The sequence below is a fragment of the Pristis pectinata genome, chromosome 6 (assembly GCF_009764475.1).
Source record: "Pristis pectinata isolate sPriPec2 chromosome 6, sPriPec2.1.pri, whole genome shotgun sequence".
NCBI lineage: Eukaryota > Metazoa > Chordata > Chondrichthyes > Rhinopristiformes > Pristidae > Pristis > Pristis pectinata.
In genome coordinates, this window is record NC_067410.1 from 4,511,216 (window position 1) to 4,532,085 (window position 20,870).

The window sequence follows — 20,870 nt, forward strand, 5'->3', positions numbered from 1 at the left end:
GGAAAGATTTAAAGGGGACCTGAGGGGCAAGTTTTTCACACAGAGGGCGGTGGGTATGTGGAACGAGCTGCCAGAGGCAGTGGTAGTGGCGGGTACAATTACAATGTTTGAAAGACATTTGGACAGGTACATGGATAGGCACTGTTTAGAGGGATATGGGAAATGCAGGGAAATGGGATTAGCAGAGATAGAAATCATGGTCAGCATTGGATAAGTTGGACCAAAGGACCTGTTTCCGTGCTGTATTACTCTATGAAGCTCGACTCCCCTGAGAGCTGGCATGGACTCGATGGGTCAAATGGCCACCATCTTGTGGTAAGTAAGTAAATTCTTTATTGAAGTCAAGAACTCGCAATTAAAGAAGCAGCTGGTGCAACAACAACACATCAAGGTCAGAACACACTGCACGCAGTTCTTAAAGGCATCTCTACATTGTAAGAGTTGGTATAAGTCGGGGTCTGTGTACAGGGATTGTCTCATTTACAATGCATCATTGGTCTCTGCTGAACCGCTCCACCTTCTTGTCTGTAAGAACCTATTTCTTCTCTCTTCCATATCCCTTCAGCCAAGAAGAGCTTCTACGTGTATGCTGGAACTTTGTCAGTGTTGAACCTGATCCAGGGCATTGGCAGTGCATTACTCTGTGCTAACATCGCAGCTGGACTCTGGTAAGTGTTGAGCAATCGCAGCAGGAACGTGTGAGCCTTGTACCTGAGGTACAGCAGGCACTTGGCTAGAAAGTGGATCACATAACACAGCACCACGTATTTTCAAAGTAGAAACTGTTGGAAACACTCAGCAGGTCAGGTAGCGTCTGTGGAAAGAGAAACAGTTAATGTTGGAACAAGTTAGAGAGAAAAACAAGTTAGTTTGTAGTAATACTTAAGATAGGGGAGGTATCATGTGCACTGTTCCACCCAGCCATTCCTCCCCCATACTCTACTGAAAACTACCTTGTTTTTCTCTTTCCCAGTTCTGACAAAGGTTCCTGGACCGGAAACGTTAATGCTCTCCCCCCTCCCTCTCCCTCTCCCCCTCCCCCTCCCTCTCCCTAGATGCTGCCTGACCTGATGAGTATTTCTAGCATTTCCTCTTTGACATAGAACACAGCACAGCACAGGAACAGGCCCTTCGGCCCACAATGTTGTGCCGAACCAATTACATTAGTAATAAAGTGTCCAACTAAACTAATCCCTTCTGCCTCCACAATGTCCATATTTCCCTCACATTCGTGTGCCTATCCAAGAGCTTCTTGAATGCCCCTTTCACATCTGCCTCCACCCCCACCCCAGGCAGCACATTCCAGGCACCCACCACCTTCTGTGTAAAAAAAAATTGCCCTCACATTTCCTTTGAACTTTCCCCCTCTCACTTTAAATGCATGCCCTCCGGTATTAGACATTTCAACCCTGGGGAAAAGATACCGGCTGTCTGCTCTATCTATGCCTCTCATAATCATATAAACCTCTATCAGGTCTCCCCTCAGCCTCCGCTGCTCCAGAGAAAACAACCCAAGTTTGTCCAACTTATCTTCATAGTACATGCCCTCTAATCCAGGCAGCATCTTGGTAAACCTCTTCTGCACCCTCTCCAAAACCCTGATATCCTTCCTATAATGGGACAACCAGAACTGAATGCAATACTCCAGGTACAGCCTAACTAGAGTTTTATAAAGCTGCAACACAACTTCCTGACTCTTGAACTCAGTGCCTCGACTAATGAAGGTAAACATGCCGTATGCCATCTTTATCACCCTATCAACCTGTGTAGCCACTTCCAGGGAGATCTCAGATTTCCAGCATCTGCAGTTTTTTTTAAATTTTCACCACAATTTGTTTCTGAGTCATGGAATTCAATGTCAAAGGAAAGGGAAACTGGGCAAGTTGCATTAAGTCTACGGCTTCCCTTCCGGTTCACACAGAGATCCTGGAACTGTGGAGTGGTGCCCAATGACGTGCAGCATGCGTTCCCACCATGGGCTGTTTAATCAGAAGCAGGTCGTGCTGCTCGTGAGTGGGGAGGAAACCCTGCAGATGCTGGAAACCTGAAACAAAACCAGAAAATGCTGGAAACACTCGGCAGGTGAGGCAGCATCTGTGGGGAGAGAAACTGGGTTAATGTTTCAGGGCATAGTACATACAGCTCAGCACATCATGGAAACCAGCCTCCCCTCCGTGGACTCTGTCTACACTTCTCGCTGCCTTGGTAAAGCAGCCAACATAATCAAAGACCCCACCCACCCCGGACGTTCTCTCTTCTCCCCCCTCCCATCGGGCAGAAGATACAGAAGCCTGAAAGCACGTACCACCAGACTCAAGGACAGCTTCTATCCCACTAAGACTATTGAACAGTTCCCTAGTGCGATAAGATGGACTCTTGATCTCACAATCTACCTCGTTGTGACCTTGCACCTTATTGTCTGCCTGCACTGCACTTTCTCTGTAACTGTGACACTTTATTCTGCATTCTGTTATTGTTTTGCCTTGTACTACCTCAATGCACTGTGTAATAAAATGATCTGCATGCAAAACAAAGTTTTTCATTATACCTCAGTATATGTGACAATAATAAACCAATTTACCAGTCTTTCATCTGCCTGTGAGGCCATTTCCAGAACTCCTTGGGCAAACCCACCTGAGCAGATACTGGCTTGTGGTGTGCACTGATGGGGACCTGCCCCAGGTAGGTCCCCTCTAAGTACTTGCCTGACCCTTCCTTGGGATTCCTCTGTGCTACATTCACAATCCTCCATCCTACCCCCCCCAAGTCAGCAACTCGTCGCTTGAAACCCCACCCACCATCACTGACCCTTGTTCTGATGGCTCAACCAAACTGCCAGCCTGATCCCTCCACCAAGATCCTACTCCTGATTTTCACCCAGTGTTCTTCAGCCACCAAAAAGGTGCAGGATACTTTGGAACATTGCCAAGGGTCTCCTCAGTAGACAGAGCCAATGCCGACCATGTCACATTATTTACTGAGGGAGAAACCTTCAGGATCTCGTGTAGACCTGGAACCTCGTGTTGATTTGAAATCGTGAGATATCGATCAGGATCTTTATAACTTTTAGATGTTCAGGGATACAGGCAGGAGATTGGCTCTGAGGTAAAAGCTCGACCATGGTCTTATTGAACAGTGGAGAAGGCACAGTGGTCTTCCGCTGTTTCTATTTCTTATGTTTGTACCTCCACCCTCTAGGCCTCTCTATCCATTCCAGCCCTGCAGTGGTGAAGGGCCATTTCCTGGTGTAAGGGTTATTGAATAGAACACAATACAGGTAACCCACACCTCCTGCATTCCTTTCCCACTCCTACCGGTCTTAGTAGGATATCTCTTCCATTGTTCACTTCTTCCATCCCCCTCTCCCCCCCTTACCTAGATTCATTGCCCTGCCTGTCAGCCACACCCCTTGGTTTACCTTTCCTACTCCCTCCCCTATCTGGTTCCATTTGCCCACTATCTCTGCCTTGTCTGGTTCCACTTATCACCACCCGGCCTCCATCTCTACCTTGTGGGCGTAGATTCTAATTTCTCACCCACAGTTTCTCCTGACTTCCCTCTGGGGTTTACTACTGACAGATTTATACTTGTGACTCTTTTTGCCCTTCACAAGTGAATCCATATTTTCTGCTGCTCCCCTATCAAACCCTTCCATAATGTTACACACCTCTGATCAAGTCACACTGGAAGAATCCCGGATCATTCTGTCTTTCCTGGTGGGTATAACTTCTCACATCTCACAGCACAGAAATAGTTACTTTGAACCACCAGGCCTGTATCAGCCAACAAGTTCCCATCTACACTGATCATATTCTCCACTTACATCCCATAAACCTGCACCCCCCCACTCTCCACCTATTCCCCAGCCACCCACCTACACTAGATAAGATTTCTTTATTAGTCACATCTACATCGAAACACACAGTGAAATGCACCTTTTGCGTAGAGTGTTCTGGGGGCAGCCCGCAAGTGTCGCCACGCTTTCCGGCGCCAACATAGCACGCCCACAACTTCCTAACCGTACGTCTTTGGAATGTGGGAGGAAACCGGAGCACCCGGAGGAAACCCACGCAGACATGGGGAGAACGTGTACAAACTCCTTACAGACAGCAGCTGGAATTGAACCTGGGTCGCTGGCGCTGTAATAGCGTTACGCTAACCACTACACTACCGTGCCTGCCCACTAATCACTAGGGGTTAATCACTAGGGATGATTAACAGTAACCAATCAACCTGCCTACCAGCACCTCCCTGGGATGTGGGAGCACCCGGTCACAGGGAGAACATGCAAACTCCACATAGACAGCACCCAAGGTCAGGATCGAACCTGGTGAGACAGCAGCACTAACCGCTGCACCACTGCCGCGCCCCTCAGTCCTGCCTCATTTGTGCCCCTTCTTGGTGGGCAGTGCTCAGTGCGTGTTTGATACATGTTTCTTAGGGGTCAAGGTAGAGTAAAAGAGTGATATTTCCCTTAGCAGAAGGGTCAAAAACAAGGGGACAGAGATTTGAAGCAAGGATTGGGAGGGAGATGAGGACGTTAGTTCACCAGAGCTGCCTTGAGGTGAGTTTACTGTTTGTTCCAATGTGTGACATTCTCTTCCCTTCTGTTACAGCTGTGTAGACGCCACCACATTCCTGTATTTCAGTCTGTTTGCTCCACTGATGTATGTAACATTCCTGAAGGGCTTCTTTGGGTAAGTCACCAGTATGCATAGCTCTGTCTCAGTCAATGCAGTTAAAAGTTGCTGAATAAAATGACTGTTTCCCCTTCTTCTACGTAGTGGGACGCACAACCGTTGTAATCGAAGGGAGACTTGCACTTTTACAGTGCTGTTGATTATCCAAAGCGGCTTTACAGCCGGCCAAGTCCTTTGGAAACGTGGTTACTGTTGTGAAGCAGGAAACGGAGGAGGGGATAGGCGCACAGCAAGATCCCACAGTGGCAGCTAATCTCCGGTGTTGCCAGAGGGGGTAACTATTGGCCAGGAGGCAAGGGAGAGCTGCCTCCCCCTCGCTGCTCTTCTTCAGATACAGGCCACGAGATCTTTCTTTTTTGTGAGGGTGTATAGAGCTTCGCTTTAATTCAGAATGATGGAACATTCTTGAGATAGGAGGCCATGCGCTGGCCAAACCCGGCTCTGTGGTGCTGTGAGGTGGCACTGCAGGTTGAGTTACTCTGCCCGCATGCCTCACTGACTCTAATGGTTTGCCTCGTCTGTTTACCCCTGCAGCTCCGAGCCCAAGATCCTCTTCTCCTACAAGTCGCAGGTCGACGAGCCAGAGGACACGGACGTGCACCTCCCGCAGACCCACTCTGTCTCCAGGAAGGAAGCGCCGGACCCCGGCCCCTACTCCAACACGCAGATCGACGGCTCGGCGTCCTACCTGGACGATCTGACCGTGGGCAGCATCAACAGTGTCGACAGCGACCGGTGGAAAATGATGAACGCTTGAGAAAGGGGAATGGAGGTGGGGTGGGGTGGGGGGCTGTGAGCAGCAGGACGCAGAGATGTGGGAGCAGGGGGAGAAAGACCCACGCTCTCTCCTTGCAACACTGCCTCTGACGTCCTGGAATTTCAGTCATGGAATGTACAGATTATGGGATTTTATAAATCCTACCATTTTGAACACATTTTCCTCTGCGGTCCACAGAGTTCTCGCCCCTGGTTCCCTCCCTCATGCTCACAGCATCTCCTTGCTTTCTTTTTTATTTTTCTACATTTGCCGCTCACCCTGCCTGCACCCCCCCCCCACCCCCAACTTCAAACTATTCTGCACTGACCCAGTGGTGTAAAGTTGTCTTAAATATTGTTCCAGACTGGCTGTTGGTTTCTTCTTCTTTTCAAAGAGAAATTTGGGGCAAGTTTGAAACTGGGGCCTGGTTACCTCTCCTCCTCTTCCTCTCTCCCCCCTCTCTCTCCCCTCTTACCCCCTCCCCCTCTCCCCCTCTCTCCTCTCCCCAGTGTTTGCCTGCTGTCTGAATCCACTGCCTTGATTCCATTCAGCATTTGTGTTTTCAATTACCTTCCTCGGTTACGAAAGGAAGAGACCAAAGCTGCCCGCCGCAGTGTTAAAAGACTTCTTTTCATTATGAATGGCTTCTCTTGGTTGATGGGGGAAACTTCTCAGTCTGTTGGTGGCTGTGACATTGGTAAACAGTTCCAGTCTCCCCCACTGGAGGCCACTGAGGGCAATTCACTCCCTCAGATGCTGTTTATTGAAGGATCGAGGGTGATTAATAATAATAAAAAATTATTTTTACGTTTTTCCTTTGTCTTTGATTTTTTGTTTGTTAATGGAGCAAAGTTTTGTAAAACTTTTTGGAGTGCTGTTTACGTGGCGGCTCGTTGCAAGCTGCTCTCTACAGATCTACTCATTACCCTTACTATAATCGTTCTAACTCAATGTAACTGCACTGTGTAATGAATTGACCTGTACGATCGGTTTGCAAGACAAGTTTTTCGCTGTACCTCGGTACAAGTGACAATAATAAACCAATACCAATACTGGTGGGGAAGGACATACTGTGTTGAGGTTGAGGGAATGTGCAAAGGCTCGGCAAATGGAGGTTAATGTGTGAGGTCGTGTAACTGGTACGAGGGGGATCACTAGTTAAGTGGAGAGCGATCGGAAATTAGCGGAGGACAGAGAGAGAGAGGTGTGTTCTTGTGCATGAAGCACGAGAAGTCAGCATGCAGATCCAGCAGGTGACATATTGGCCTTTACTGCAAGGGGTTTGGAGTTTAGAAGTGCTGACAATTGTACAGGGTGATGGTGAGACCACATCTGGAGAACTGTGTGGAAGTTTGGTCCTCTTATTTCAGAAAAGGCACTGCGGAGACAGTTCAGAAGAGATTCTGCAGATGCCGGAATCTGGAGCAATGAACACAAAATGCTGGAGGAACTCAGCAGGTCAGGCAGCATCTGTGATGATCTCAGCTGAAGGGGGTCCTGATGAAGGGTCTCGACCCAAGACTTTGTTCATTTCCCTCCATAGCCGCTGCCTGACCTGCTCGGTTCCTCCAGCATTTCGTGTGAGGCAGGCGGATCCATAAGTTTGCGGACGACACACGAATTGGTGGTGGTGTGGACAGTGAGGAAGGTTGTCAAAAGATTCGGCGGGACGTGGACCAATTGGAAATGTGGGCAGAGAAGCAGCAGATGGAGATTAATCCAGACAAGTGTGAGGCGTTGCACTTTGGGAAGCCAAATGAAAGAAGGAAAGTGTGCAGTCAATGACAGGACCCCGAGGAGCTTTGATACACAGAGGGATGTTGGAATGTGAGTCCATAGATCCCCGAAAGTGGCTACAAAAATAGGGTGATGAACAAGGTGTACGCCATGTTTGCCTTCATCAGTTGGGGTGTTATAAAAGTTGGGAAGTTACGTTGCAGCTGTATAAAACTTTGGTCAGGCCACATTTGGAGCATTGCGTGCTGATCTGGTCGCCCCATTACAGGAGGGATGTGAAGCTCTGGAGAGGGTGCAGAAGAGGTTCACCAGAATGTTGCCTGAATTGGAAAGTATTAGCTATAAGGAGAGGCTGGACAAACTTGGATTGTTTTCTCCAGCGCGTCAAAAATCTTAGCTGAAGGGGGTCCTGATAAAGGGTCTCGACCCAAACCGTTGACTGTCCATTTCCCTCCACAGATGCTGCCCGACCCGCTGAGTTCCTCCAGCAGTTTGTGCGTTGACCTGAAAGAAGTTCATAGAATTACGAGAGGCATAGCTAGGGTAGACAGACTTTTTCCCATGGAAGAAATGTCAGACACTGGAGGTCATCGTTTTAAGGTGAGCGGGAGAAAACTTGTGCAGATGACAGTATTACAGAAAATCATGATACACGCCATTTTCTAGGAACACACAAACCCACCCATCCCCACCCACTCCGTGACGTGTCTGCCAGAGAGACCAGATGTGGCCCTATTTAAATCTCCAGCTGTGCAATGGTGTCATGTCTACATTGGAGGAAGGATGGATTTTGTGCTCGACCCTCTGGAAAGCATGACTATCGACTGAAAGATGAGTGTGCGCTCCATTGACTGAATAGGGTTAATCAAAACACAAGAGCCTGAAAATGCTCAGGAGGTCAGGCAGCATCTGCGGAAAGAGAAACAGAGTTAACTTGTCAGGGCAGTTAGAAAACAAACATGGTTTAAGTTACAGAGAAGGCAGAAGGGTGGAGGGAGCAACAGAGATGTCCGTGATCGGGTGAAGAGCAATGAAGGTGCAGAGTCCCAAGTTTGTCAAATGGTAAATTGGTTTATTATTGTCACATGTAGTGAGGTACAGTGAAAAACTTGTCTTGCATACTGTCCACACATATCAATTCATTAGAACAGTGTATTGAGGTAGTACAAGGTAAAAACAATAACAGAATGCAGAATAAAATGTTACAGTTACAGAGAAAGTGCAGTGCAGGCAGACAATAAGGTGCAAGGTCATAATGAGATAGATTGTGTGGTCAAGAGTCCATCTTATCGTACTAGGGGACCGTTCAATAGTCTTATAACAGTGGGATAGAAGCTGTCCTTGAGCCTGGAAGTATGTGCTTTCAGGCTTTTGTATCTTCTGCCTGATGGGAGGGGGGAGAAGAGAGAATGTCTGGGGTGGGCAGGGTCTTTGATTATGTTGGCTGCTTCACCAAGACCATGAGAAGTGTAGACTGAGTCCATGGAGGGGAGGCTGGTTTCCATGATGTGCTGAGCTGTGTCCACAACTCTCTGCAGTTTCTTGCGGTCACAGGCAGAGCAGTTGCCATACCAAGCCGTGATGCATCCGGATAGGATGCTTTCCATCGTGTATTGATTAAAAATTGGTGGTCAAAGGGGACATGCCAAATTTCTTCAGCCTCCTGAGGAAGTAGAAGCACTGATGAACTTTCTTGGCCATGGCATCTACAAGGTTGGACCAGGACAGGCTATTGGTGATGTTCACTCCTAGGAACCTGAAGCTCTCAACCCTCTTGACCTCAGCACTGTTGATGTATGTGCACTGCCCCCCTTCCTGAAGTCAATGCACCTGATCTGACAGGAGATGGGAATAGAAAGAGGTGGTCAGAAGGCGAGGTGGTCAGAAGGCAAGGTGCTTTCCTGTTGATTTACATTGGGCTTCATTGGAATTGTGCAAACGACTAAAAATAGAGGTCAGAACAGGATGGAAAATGAAAGTGCCTGATAGCTCAAAGCTCAGTGAAAATCAAAACAAGTGCAGATGCTGGAAATCAAAACTAAAAACAGAAAATGCTGGAAATACTCAATAGGTCAGGCAGCAACTGTGGGAAGAGAAACAGAGTTATCATTTTGACAGAACTGGGAAGGAGGAAGAAGACGCTCACTAAACTACAGGGAGGGTGGGGGAAGAGGGGATGTCTCTGGTAGGGTAAATCAGTGGTGACCATCGGGAAAGGCTGTAAACAATGTTATCTGGTCTATGAGCAGTTCGAGAGAGAGAGAAAACACGGAGAAAAGAATGTGGGAGATGTGAAAAGCAGAGCAGGAGGACGTGCCCGGCAGGTCAGGCTGGGAACGTCCTCCAGTCCCAGACCCTCCTAGTGGCGGATCAGGTTAACTCTTGGGGGCTGAGCTGAGATGCTCTGCAAGTAGATTTGGGTATCAGACTCGCTGTGCTGGTGGGTTCCATGCTCAAGTCCACCGTTAGAGGGATACAGGCTAAAACGAGGGCAAACGGGACTCGCTTCGATGGGAATCATGGTCAGCATGGACCAGTTGGGCTGAAGGGCCTGTTTCCGTGCTGATTGACTCTGTGTTGCTGCTTTGTCCAACTCGTAGTGAATGATCCCTCAGATGAGATGCTAATGAGGCAGTCCAGCTAGCCAAGACAATGCTTTTATTCACATGATCCATGGGGATCTCTGGGTAGTGCCCCTCCCTACTTGCTTTTGGCCATTTAAGAGGGTAATTTAAAGTCAACCACATTGCTTCAGGTTTGAAATCACAGATTGCAGACAGCGCAAAGAGGGCAGGTTTTTTTCTCAAAGGAGAGTATTAATGAGAATGTAACGGCATTACTGTACTGGCTTTTAATTTAATTAATTGAATCACTGTGGAGGGATTGTAAGTGACGGCTCTGGATTACCTCTGGATGCAATCACAAAGAAGGCACACCAGCGGCTCTCCTCAGGGTGTTACTATTCGTCAGTGGTGGACAGATGGTGTCATCTATTCTGGGCCTAACACATTGATGCAACCACGAAGAAGGCATGCCAGTGGCTTTACTTCGTTAGGGGTTTGAGGAGATTTGCTATGTCACTGAAGACTCTTGCAAATTTCTATAAATGTACAGTGGAGAGCATTCTGACTGGCTGTATCACCGCCTGGTACGGAGGCTCCAATGCACTGGATCGCAAGAGGCTGCAGAGGGTTGTAGACTCAGCCGGCTCCATCATGGGCACAAACCTCCCCACCATCGACGACATCTTCAAGGGTCGGTGCCTCAAGAAGGCGGCATCCATCATTAAGGACCCTCATCATCTGGGACATGCCCTCTTTTCGTTACTACCATCGGGGAGGAGGTACAGGAGCCTGAAGACCCACACTCAACGATTCAGGAACAGCCCCTTCCCCTCCGCCATCAGATTTCTGAATGGTCCACGAACCCGTGAACACTACCTCGTTATTCCTTTATGTTTTGCACTATTTATTTATTTTTGTAATTGAAAATAATTTTATGTCCTTGTACAGTACTGCTGCTGCAAAACAACAGATTTCATGACATATAAGTCAGTGAGAATAAACCTGATTCTGATCTTACCCACTGAGCTACTGCCAGAGGGCAAGCACTTTTGGGAGACACAGGAGACGGCAGACACTGGAAGATGGAGCAACACACAGGATGCTGGAGGACTCAGCGGGTCAGGCGGCATCTGTGGAGGGGAATGGACAGCTGACGTTTCAGGTCGAGTCCCTTCACCTGGATTTGTAGGATAATCAGCCGCTGTGAGTGGCTCCTCAGTGTAGATGAGAGGTCGAATCTGCGGAGAGTTGATGTGGGGAGAACAGGTTACAAGGAAAATTTGTCATATACAGCACTGAGAGGGGCTCTTTGGCCCATACCGTCCTGACAATCAAGTACCCATTAGTGGGAAATGGGATTCCTCTGAGAGCTGGCGCAGACAGATGTGTGGCAATGCGATGGGACTCACAGTTGAATGTTTCTGGAATCCTGCAGTAGCACCCAGCTCCAGCAGAGAACGCCGATGAGCAGTTGCAGTTTGTATGGGTAAGGGGTGCCACCTGGAGGAATAATGAGGCAGTGCAGTTTTCTTGAGCAGGCATTTAAACCGATTATTCGTCTGCAACTATTGCATCGTCTTTCAGCTTTAGAACACAGAGGTGATGTGGAATGAACACCAGTTCCCAGATATACTGCAATCCAGTGAAATGAGCTATTTGTGACAAATGCAATTGGGGTCTGCAGACTTATTGGACCTCAGGAAGGGGAAGTCGGGAGAACACACACCAGTCCTCATTGAGGGGTCAGCGGTGGAGAGGGTGAGCAGCTTCAAGTTACTGGGCACCAACATCTTAGAGGATCTATCCTGGGCCCAATATGTTGATGCCATCATGAAGAAGGCACGCCAGCGGCTCTACTTTGTTAGGAGTTTGAGGAGATTTGGTACGTCACCAAAGACTCTTGCAAATTTCTACAGATGTATGGTGGAGAGCATTCTGACTGGTTGCATCACCACCTGGTACGGAGGCTCCAATGCGCAGGATCGCAAGAGGCTGCAGAGGGTTGTAGACTCAGCCAGCTCCATCACGGGCACAACCCTCCCCACCATCAAGGACATCTTCAAGAGGAAGTGTCTCAAGAAGGTGGCATCCATCACTAAGGACCCTCACGACCTGGGACATGCCCTCTTCATGTTACTACCATTAGGGAGGAGGTACAGGAGCCTGAAGACCCACACTCAACATTTCAGGAACAGCTTCTTCCCCTCCGCCATCAGATTTCTGAACGGTCCATGAACCCATGAACACTAACTCGTTATTCCTCTTTTGCACTATTTTTATTTACTTTGGTAACTGATAGTAATTTTTATGTCTTTATGTCTTGCACTGTACTGCTGCCACAAAACAACAAATTTTGTGACGTATGTCAGTGATAATAAACCTGATTCTGATTCCCTCATCACTACCGCAGCAGAGCAACACCACGACACTATGGCCTCTTTGCACTTCAGTGGACTTTGTTTGTTTTATTCAAATTGTGTTCTTTGTATAATTTTGCATAATTTATGCTTCATTTATGTTTTTGGAATTGGAAAACAAATTCCAATTCCAATTCTCTTGTGAATGCTGCTTATCTGATGCTCTGTGCCTGTGATGCTGCTGCAAGTAAGTTTTTCATTGCACCTGTGCACACATGGACTTGTGCATCTGACAATAAACTCGACTTTAACTGTGACTTCGACTCAATCAATTTGTGTGTTTAGCTCCGGATTTCAGCATCTGCAGAATTTCTTGTGACTCTGTTTTTATGTCAGGTTTTCAGCATCTGCGGTATGTTAGGTCTGTGTCGCGGCGCCACCTGTGGCAGGCCGGGGAACTACACCGGCCGGCTTCAGGGACAGAAGACTACAGCTCCCACAGGCCCTTGCGCCGCGCAGGCGCACCCGTTCACCGGCGGCATCACCGATCACCGGGCTTCGCCGAGGAATCCGATTGGCCGGCTCCGGTCCAACCGCGCGGGCGGATAGTGCGGTTGCTGAGGCGTTGTCAAGAGGCCGGGAGCTCCAGCATCAGGAGGCGCGGGGATGGGGGCGAGCGGCAGCACCCGGCGCGTCTCCTTCGGCGTGGACGGGCAGCAGCGGGTGACGGTGCTGCAGGGCCTGCGGGTGAGTGGGCGGGGCCAGGAGGGGCGGGGTCAGGAGTGGGCGGGGCCATAAGGGGAAGGGCCTCGTGGGGGTGGGGCCACGTAGGCGGGGCCAGGAGGGAGGGGCCAAACAGGGCCTGGGAGGGGCCAGGAGGGGAGGGGTCAGGAGTGGGCGGGGCCATAAGGGGAGGAGCCACGTTGGGTGGGGCCACTAGGCGGGGCCAGGAGGGAGGGGCCAAACAGGGCCTGGGAGGGGCCAGGAGGGGGAGGGGCCACGAGTAGGCGGGGCCAGGAGGGAGGGGACAAACAGGGCCTGGGAGGGGCCAGGAGGGGGAGGGGTCAGGAGTGGGCGGGGCCCTAAGGGGAGGGGCCACGAGTAGGCGGGGCCAGGAGGGAGGGGACAAACAGGGCCTGGGAGGGGCCAGGAGGGGGAGGGGTCAGGAGTGGGCGGGGCCATAAGGGGAGGGGCCACGAGTAGGCGGGGCCAGGAGGGAGGGGACAAACAGGGCCTGGGAGGGGCCAGGAGGGGGAGGGGTCAGGAGTGGGCGGGGCCATAAGGGGAGGAGCCACGTGGGGGAGGGGCCTCGTGGGGGTGGGGCCATGAGTAGGCGGGGCCAGGAGGGGACAAACAGGGCCTGGGTGGGGCCAGGAGGGGGTGGGGCCATAAGGGGAGGAGACACGTGGGGGAGGGGCTATGTGGGGGGCCACGTGGGAGGGGCCAGGAGGGGGAGGGGCCAAAAAGGGCCTGGGGTGGGCCAGGAGGGGGAGGGGACAGGAAGGGAGGGGCCACGTGGGGGAAGGGCCAGGAGGAGGGAGGAGACACGTGGGGAGGGAGGCGAGGGGAGGGGCCATGTGGGGAGGGGGAGGGTTGTGTGGGGAGGGGCTACGTAGAGGGGAGGAACCAGGAGGAAGAGATGGGAGGAGCAATGTTCGGAGGTGGAGGGAGCAGCAGTGGGTGGGGCAGGGGTCTGTCAGCTCAAGTGGGAGCGGTGGGAGGGAGGTGCTATACAGAGGGGAGGAGCCAGGTGGGAGAGAGGAGGGTGGGCGAGGGGCAGTGGGAAGGCAGAGGAGCCAGGAATGGGTGGACAAGGAGCTGGTGGCAGGAGTGGGGGTGGAGGGGAAGGGGCGAGGTGAGCTGGGAAGGGGCTATGTGGGGAGGAGGAGCCAGGAGGGAGAGAGGGTAGGGGCTATGTGGGGAGGAGGAGAGACCTAAAGTGGGAGGGGTAGGGCTTCGTGGTGGAGTGGGAGGAGCTGATGTGAATGGTGAGCGACCAGTTCAAATGGATTGGGGTCAGGTGTGGATGGGTTGGGGGGAAGTTAGAATTTGGAGGGGACAAATCTGGGTAGAATGAGGCTGACTGGGAGAGGTGATCCAGGCTCAGTGGAAGTGGACTCCATTTGAGCGGAGGTGAAAAACAGCAAAGGAAAGAAGGCACTGCTTGTAAATTGGGCACTGAGTATAGACGTTAGGACATTACGTTGTTGATGTACAAGGTGTTGATGAGGCCGCAGTTGGAATATTTTGTTCAGTTTTGGTCACCCTGCTGTAGGCAAGATGCCATTAAGCTGGAAGGAGTGCAGAGATTTACGAGGATGTTGCTGGGTCTCAAGGGGCTGAGTTATGGAGGAAGGTTGAGTAGGTTGGGACCTTTTCATTGGAGTGTAGGAGAATGAAGGGTGATCTTATAGAGGTGTATAAAATCAAGGGGGACATAAATAGGGTCAATGCGCACTGTCTTTTTCCCAGGGTTGGGGAAGTCAAGAACTAGAGGGCATAGGTTTAAGGTGAGAGGGGAGAGATTTAATAGGAACCTGAGGGGCAACATTTTCACCCAGAGTTTGGTCAATATGTGGATTGATTTGCCAGAGGAAGTGGTTGAGGCAGCTATATTCACAGCATTCAAAAGATACTTGAGCAGGTACATTGGATAGGGATATGGGTCAAACGTGGGCAAACGGGACTAGCTTAGATGGGAACCTTGGTCAGCAAGGACCAGTTGGGCCGAAGGGCCTGTTTACGTGCTCTATGACTATAGATCACTAATGTCCAAAAGAGTATAAATTGGCAAATAATGGGGATCTGTAAAAAGAACAGTAATGGTGGACTTTAATCTTCATGTACTTTGGGTTAATGACGTCAGGAAGGTAGCTACAAGAACAAGTTCATAGAGCTCATTTGGGATAGTTTCCTTGAGTTCAATTTCCCCATGAAAATTGTGAGCCAATCAGGGAACAGGACATCTTGGTTCTGAGACAGCTCTAGTAAGTGACCTCAGGGTAAAAGATCTTCTAGACAGTGATAGAATTTTTAAAATTCATTTTGAGTGCGAGAAACTTGAATTAGAAACAACTGTGTTTAACTTAAAGAGAATTATAATGGAAGGAAGGTAGAGTTAGCTGAAATGGACTGGGCAGATAGATTAGCAGGAGGGACAGTAAGTAGTGACCATCATTTAAGGAGGTAATTCATGACAGCAAAATATATTTTCACAAAAAGGAAGAAAGATTCTAAGGGATGGATGAACCAACCATGGTTGAGCAAGGTAATTAATGTCACGTACCAGCAATAATAGGAACACACTGAGTCATGTATTAGTGTTAGAAACTATTTTATTAATAACTACTTGTAATAATAAGAAAAGTTTAAAGACGTCAGATATCAAACATTATCCCCAAAACTAAACTCAAAGTGTGTGTGTGGCAAATTCCCAAACCCCAAGTCTAGGAATAGTTCTCGAAGTTCAGTTCAGCAAGTCATAAGGTGAAATGTGAGCAAAGGCTTTTGCAAAACCACCGTTAAATGAAGAGAAAATGTAGAGAGAATATAGAGAAAAATTACGAAATCCACATGTTCCACGATGGAACCCATACGACATCTCAATCACTGGTGATCTCCATTGCTTTGTTCTGAAGTATCTGCCACCCCGAAGGCATCCGATATGTGGCCGCCCACACAAATATCTGTTTCCCACTACAGGTTAATGACAAAGTGGACTCCACTTGTTTGCTCCAGAAATCCATACATGGATTGTAGTGACAGACACAGCTATTATTCTTCATCCATCGATACAAAGACCAGCAGTCAGTCTCTCTCTCTCTCTCTCTCTCTCTCTCTTTCTCCGACTCTCTGACTCACTTAGCAAAACCGTCAGCACGTTGTAATCTTCTTGCTGTCTTGATGACACCACACACACACACTACTACTCTACTGTCCAGGTGCCTTAAAGGGACATTCACCAAATAGCAACCTGGCTCGTAACATTAAAGAGGGTGTTAAGTTGAAGGAGGTGAAAGTTGGTGGTGGACCTGAAGAATGGGGTAAACTCAGAATCCAGCAAAGGAGGACAAAAACGATGATAAAATGTAAACCATGGGGGAAAACTAGTGACAAATATAAAACCGGACAATAACAGTTTCTTTCATAAAAAATAAGAGGGAGTTTTCAAGTGAAGTTAGGCCAAGTGCTGGAAGAGGGGATTAATATGGATGCGTGTTCACTGTTTGGCATGGACGCGATGGACCAAACGGCCTGTTTTCATGCTCTATGAAGCTAGGCCTCTTATAGAATGTGGCTGAGATTATAGTCATGAGGAACAAGGAAACGGCAGAGAAGTTCAACAGATATCTTGCATTGGTCTCAATGGCAGAAGATACTATGTACATTCAAGGTCAAAGTTGAGTTCATTGCCACATGCACAAGTACTTGTGTGCACAGGTGCAATGATAAACTTGCAGCAGCATCACAGGCATGTGGCATGAGATAAGCATCATTTCATTAATATTTCTATAATTCTGGGGAGGGATTAAATTGTATCACCATCATTAGAGCCATATTAGTATTGGCATTGGTTTATTATTGTCATTTGTTACCGAGGTACAGTGAATAACTTGTCTTGCATACCGATCGTATAGGTCAATCAATTCATTACACAGTGCAGTTACACTGAGTTAGTACAGAGTACATTGAAGTAGTGCAGGTAAAAACAATAACAGTACAGAGTAAAGTGTCACAGCTACAGAGAAAGTACAGTGCAATAAGGTGCAAGGTCACAACGAGGTAGATCATGAGGTCAGAGTCCATCTCATCGTATAAGGGAACTGTTCAATAGCCTTATCACAGTGGGGTAGAAGCTGTCCTTAAGCCTGGTGGTACGTGCCCTCAGGCTCCTGTATCTTCTACCTGATGGAAGAGGAGAGAAGAGAGAATGATCCGGGTGGGTGGGGTCTTTGATTATGCTGGCTGCTTCGCTCAGGTAGCAAGAGGTAAAGACCAAGGAGGGGAGGCTGGTTTCCGTGACGCGCTGGGCTGTGTCCACAACTCTCTGCTGTTTCTTGCGGTCCTGGGCAGAGCAGTTGCCGTACCAAGCCATGATGCATCCAGATTCTATGGTGCATTGATAAAAGTTGGTGAGTGTCAAAGGGCACAAACCAAATTTCTTTGGCCCCCAGAGGAAGTAGAGGCGCTGGTGAGCTTTCTTGGCCGTGGCATCTACATGATTTGACCAGGACAGGCAGTTGGTGATGTTCACTCCCAGGAACTTGAAGCTCTCAACCCTCTCGACCTCAGCACCATTGACGTAGACAGGTGCATGTACACTGCCCCATTTCCTGAAGTCAATGACCAGCTCTTTAGTTTTGTTGACATTGAGGGAAAGGTTGTTGTCATGACACCATGCCACTAAACTCTCTATCTCCTTCCTGTACTCCGACTCATTGCTGTTTGAGATACGGCCTACAACGGTGGTATCATCTGCAAACTTGTAGATGGAGTTAGAGCAGAATCTGGCCACACAGTCATGAGTGTATAGGGAGTAGAGTAGGGGGTTGAGGACACAGCCTAATGGGGCACCAGTGTTGAGAATAATCATGCTGGAGGTATTGCTGCCTATCCTCTCTGATTGCAGTCTGTTTGTTAGAAAGTCAAGGATCTAGTTACAGAGGGAGGTGTTGAGTCCTAGGTCTTGGAGTTGAATAGACAGCCTGGATGCCCATCCACACTTGGCTTCTCCTTCACCTACCCTGGACCCTTCGCCCTCCACACCTGACCCTCTTCACCGGATCAGCGAGATAGTGAATATATTTGTTGCAATCATCCAAAGATTCTTGGAAAGTGTCAGTTAATAGGAAAACTGCAAGTGTATTCAATATGGGGGGGGGGGGGGGCAGGGCAGCAAAAAGCAGGTAACTTTTGACCAGTTAGTTCAATGTTGTTGGAAAAATATTTGAATCAATTATTAAGGCAGCAGTAACAGCAGATGTGGAAAATTGTGATCTAAGCATAGTCAGGAGGACGGCATGAAAGGGAAATAGTACCTGACAAATTCCATTGGAGATTTTTTGAGGATTTCTGGATTAGGGAGAATACAGGGGAACTAATAGGTACATTGTATTTGGACTTTCAGAGGGTGTTCAACAAGGTGCCACACAAAAGGTACCTTGTCGAATAAATGGGATGAAGTAAGAAAGGAGTAAATGATCCAGCCCCTCAAGTCTGCTCCGCTGTTTGATAGGATCATGATGATCCAACATTCAAGATGTCTTTTCCGTGCTCTCCACATAATCCTTGATTCCTTTTTGGATTAGAACTCATCTCAGCCTTAAACATACACAAGGATTCCAAACCCGCAGTTCTCTGTTACATTGTAGAACAATCCCTCCATACCTGGGATCGTCTTAGCGAACTTTCTCTGGACCACCTCCAATGATATACATTTCCTTAAATAGAGGGGCCAAAATTGTTTGCAGATCTCCAGACCTGACGTCACTAATGCCTGGTATGTTTGCAGTAAGTCTTCCCTGCTTTTATACTCCAAATAGGGGACAATATTCCATGAGCCTTCCTGCTGCCTCTATGTGCCTGCTTTCTGTGTTCCAGCCACAAGGACCTCAAAATCCCTGCTCCTGTCCCCACTTCTTGTTTTGGTGTGGATGAATTGGGGCCAAGTCTGCACTGTGGAGAGGCTATCAGGTATTGGGAGGTCATCCGCCAGTTTTTTTGTCTTTCCACAGATGGTTTCTGATCTGCTGGGTACCTACAGCATTCCCTTTCAGATTTCCAGCACTTGGTGTGTTCTGCATCTTCCTGTTAGAACATAGAGAACATAGAACATTACAGCACAGTGCAGGCCCTTCGACTCACAATGTTGTGCCGACATTTTATTCTGCTCTAAGATCTATCTAACCCTTCCCTCCAACATAGCCCCCCATGTCTCTATCATTCATGTGTTCTGGTGACATTTTTATCTCTCTTTATTGCCTTCATTCATTTCCCCCCATTTTCACTCTTCTGGACGGATCATGGTGACTACCAAGCCTTTGTCACCCTCTCTTAGATCATCAACAGCATTTGTGTCACTTGGACAGGTTTGGTCCCCAACTTATCACAGACATTGTTCTCGCCACCTCTTTTGCAGCTTTTTGTTTCTTTTTATTTCTTGGTTGCAGGGAAAGGCATTGAATTTGGTCCAAGTGGGTCGTCAGTTTTTTTGTACTGATTTATATATTAATAACACATGCTGGTAAAATGCTGTTAGGTAGGAATACTTACTTGAAAACATTTTAGAGCATATGATTCTTAAAAAAAATTAATTCATTCACATCAATGACAGCAATTATTGTCCATCACTAATTGGTAAATTGGTTTATTATTGTCATATGTGAAAAACTGTTTTGCATATTGTGCATACAGATGATTTCATTACAACAGTACATTGAGGTAGTACAAAGTAAAACAATAACAGAATGAAGTGTTACAGTTACAGAGAAAGTGCAGTGCAGGTAGACAATAAGGTGCAAAGTCATAATGAGGTAGATTGTGAGGTCAAGAGTCCATCTTGTCATACTAGGGAACCGTTCAATAGTCTTATAACTGCGATATAAGCTGTCCTTGAGCCTGGTGATACATGCTTTCAGGCTTTTGTATCTTCTGGCTGATGGAGGGGGGGAGAAGAGAGAATGTCCGGGGTGAGTGGGGTCTTTGATTATGTTGGCTGCTTTACTGAGGCAGTGAGAAGTGTAGACAGAGTCCATGGAGGGGAGGCTGGTTTCCATGATGTGCTGAGCTGTGTCCACAACTCTCTGCAGTTTTTCTTGGGGTCTTGGGCTGAGCAGTTGCCGTACCAAGCCGTGATGCATCCGAATAGGGTGCTTTCTATGGTGCATCGATAAAAATTGGTGAGGACATGCCGAATTTCTTTAACCTCCTGAAGAAGTAGAGGTGCTGCTGAGCTTTCTTGGCTTTGGCAATTGTCCCGGAAATATGGACAAAGCATCAGCAACATTAGTTAGTTTGGAGTCAGATATAGAGATTTAGGCCACAGGGGAAGTATGGCAGATTCGTTTCACTAAGAATATCAGTGAAGCAGATGGATTATTCGAACAATCCTATAGTTTCATGATTCCTGTTTGTTTTTAAACTTGATATTTATTCAATTACTTGAATTTAAATTCTTCAGTGGGAATTGTGTTTGTGCGTCTGGGTCAATGGTGCAGAAGTCTGGCTGCTAGTTCAGCATCTTAACCACCACGTTACCCGAGCAGGTATGAAACTTAGCCCACCTTTTCACTGTCCGATACAGGTTCAAGCCCTGTAAATGAACGTTAGTATTAGAGCCATTCTATAATTCCATCAGCTGTGTTGCTGGTTTTAGATGAATACTGTGCAATGTCATGTGTGAACATGGAACAGTACAGCACAGTACAGGCCCTTCGGCCCACATTGTTGTGCCGACCTATATAAACCTACTCCATGATCAATCTAACCCTTCCCTCCTACACAGCCCATAACCCTCCATTTTTCTCACATCCATGTGCCTACCTAAGAGTCTTTTAAATGTTCCCATTGTATCAGCCTCTACCACCACCCCCGGCAGTGCGTTCCAGGCACCCACCACTCTCTGTGTAAACAAAAAACCTACCTCTTACATCCCCCCCTAAACTTTCCTCCACTCACCTTAAACAGATGTCCTCTGGTATTGGCCATTGCTGTCCTGGGAAAAAGGTGCTGGCTGTCCACTCTATCTATGCTCCTA

General features: G+C 48.2%; 2 protein-coding genes across 5 annotated transcripts in view; both read left to right on the forward strand.

Moving 5' to 3' along the window:
- The window catches only part of tpra1 (transmembrane protein, adipocyte asscociated 1), a 75,177-nt gene extending 68,909 nt beyond the window's left edge, over window positions 1–6,268 (forward strand). For 2 of the 4 annotated variants that reach the window (XM_052018565.1, XM_052018564.1), the window contains exons 9-11: window positions 566–668; window positions 4,617–4,697; window positions 5,235–6,268. In XM_052018565.1, coding sequence (XP_051874525.1) covers window positions 566–668; window positions 4,617–4,697; window positions 5,235–5,457 — 407 coding nt within the window. In that variant the 3' untranslated portion in view covers window positions 5,458–6,268. Of the gene's footprint in view, window positions 1–565; window positions 669–973; window positions 1,725–1,921; window positions 2,904–4,616; window positions 4,698–5,234 lie in introns of those variants that run through there. The other 2 variants (XR_007956520.1, XR_007956521.1) reach the window with 2 other exon arrangements.
- Window positions 6,269–12,725: 6,457 nt separating this feature from the next.
- Window positions 12,726–20,870, forward strand: part of LOC127571668 (MICOS complex subunit mic25-like) — a 508,671-nt gene continuing 500,526 nt past the window's right edge. Inside the window, exon 1 of the mRNA XM_052018256.1 lies at window positions 12,726–12,862. Coding sequence (XP_051874216.1) covers window positions 12,782–12,862 — 81 coding nt within the window. The 5' untranslated portion in view covers window positions 12,726–12,781. The remainder of the gene's footprint in view (window positions 12,863–20,870) is intronic.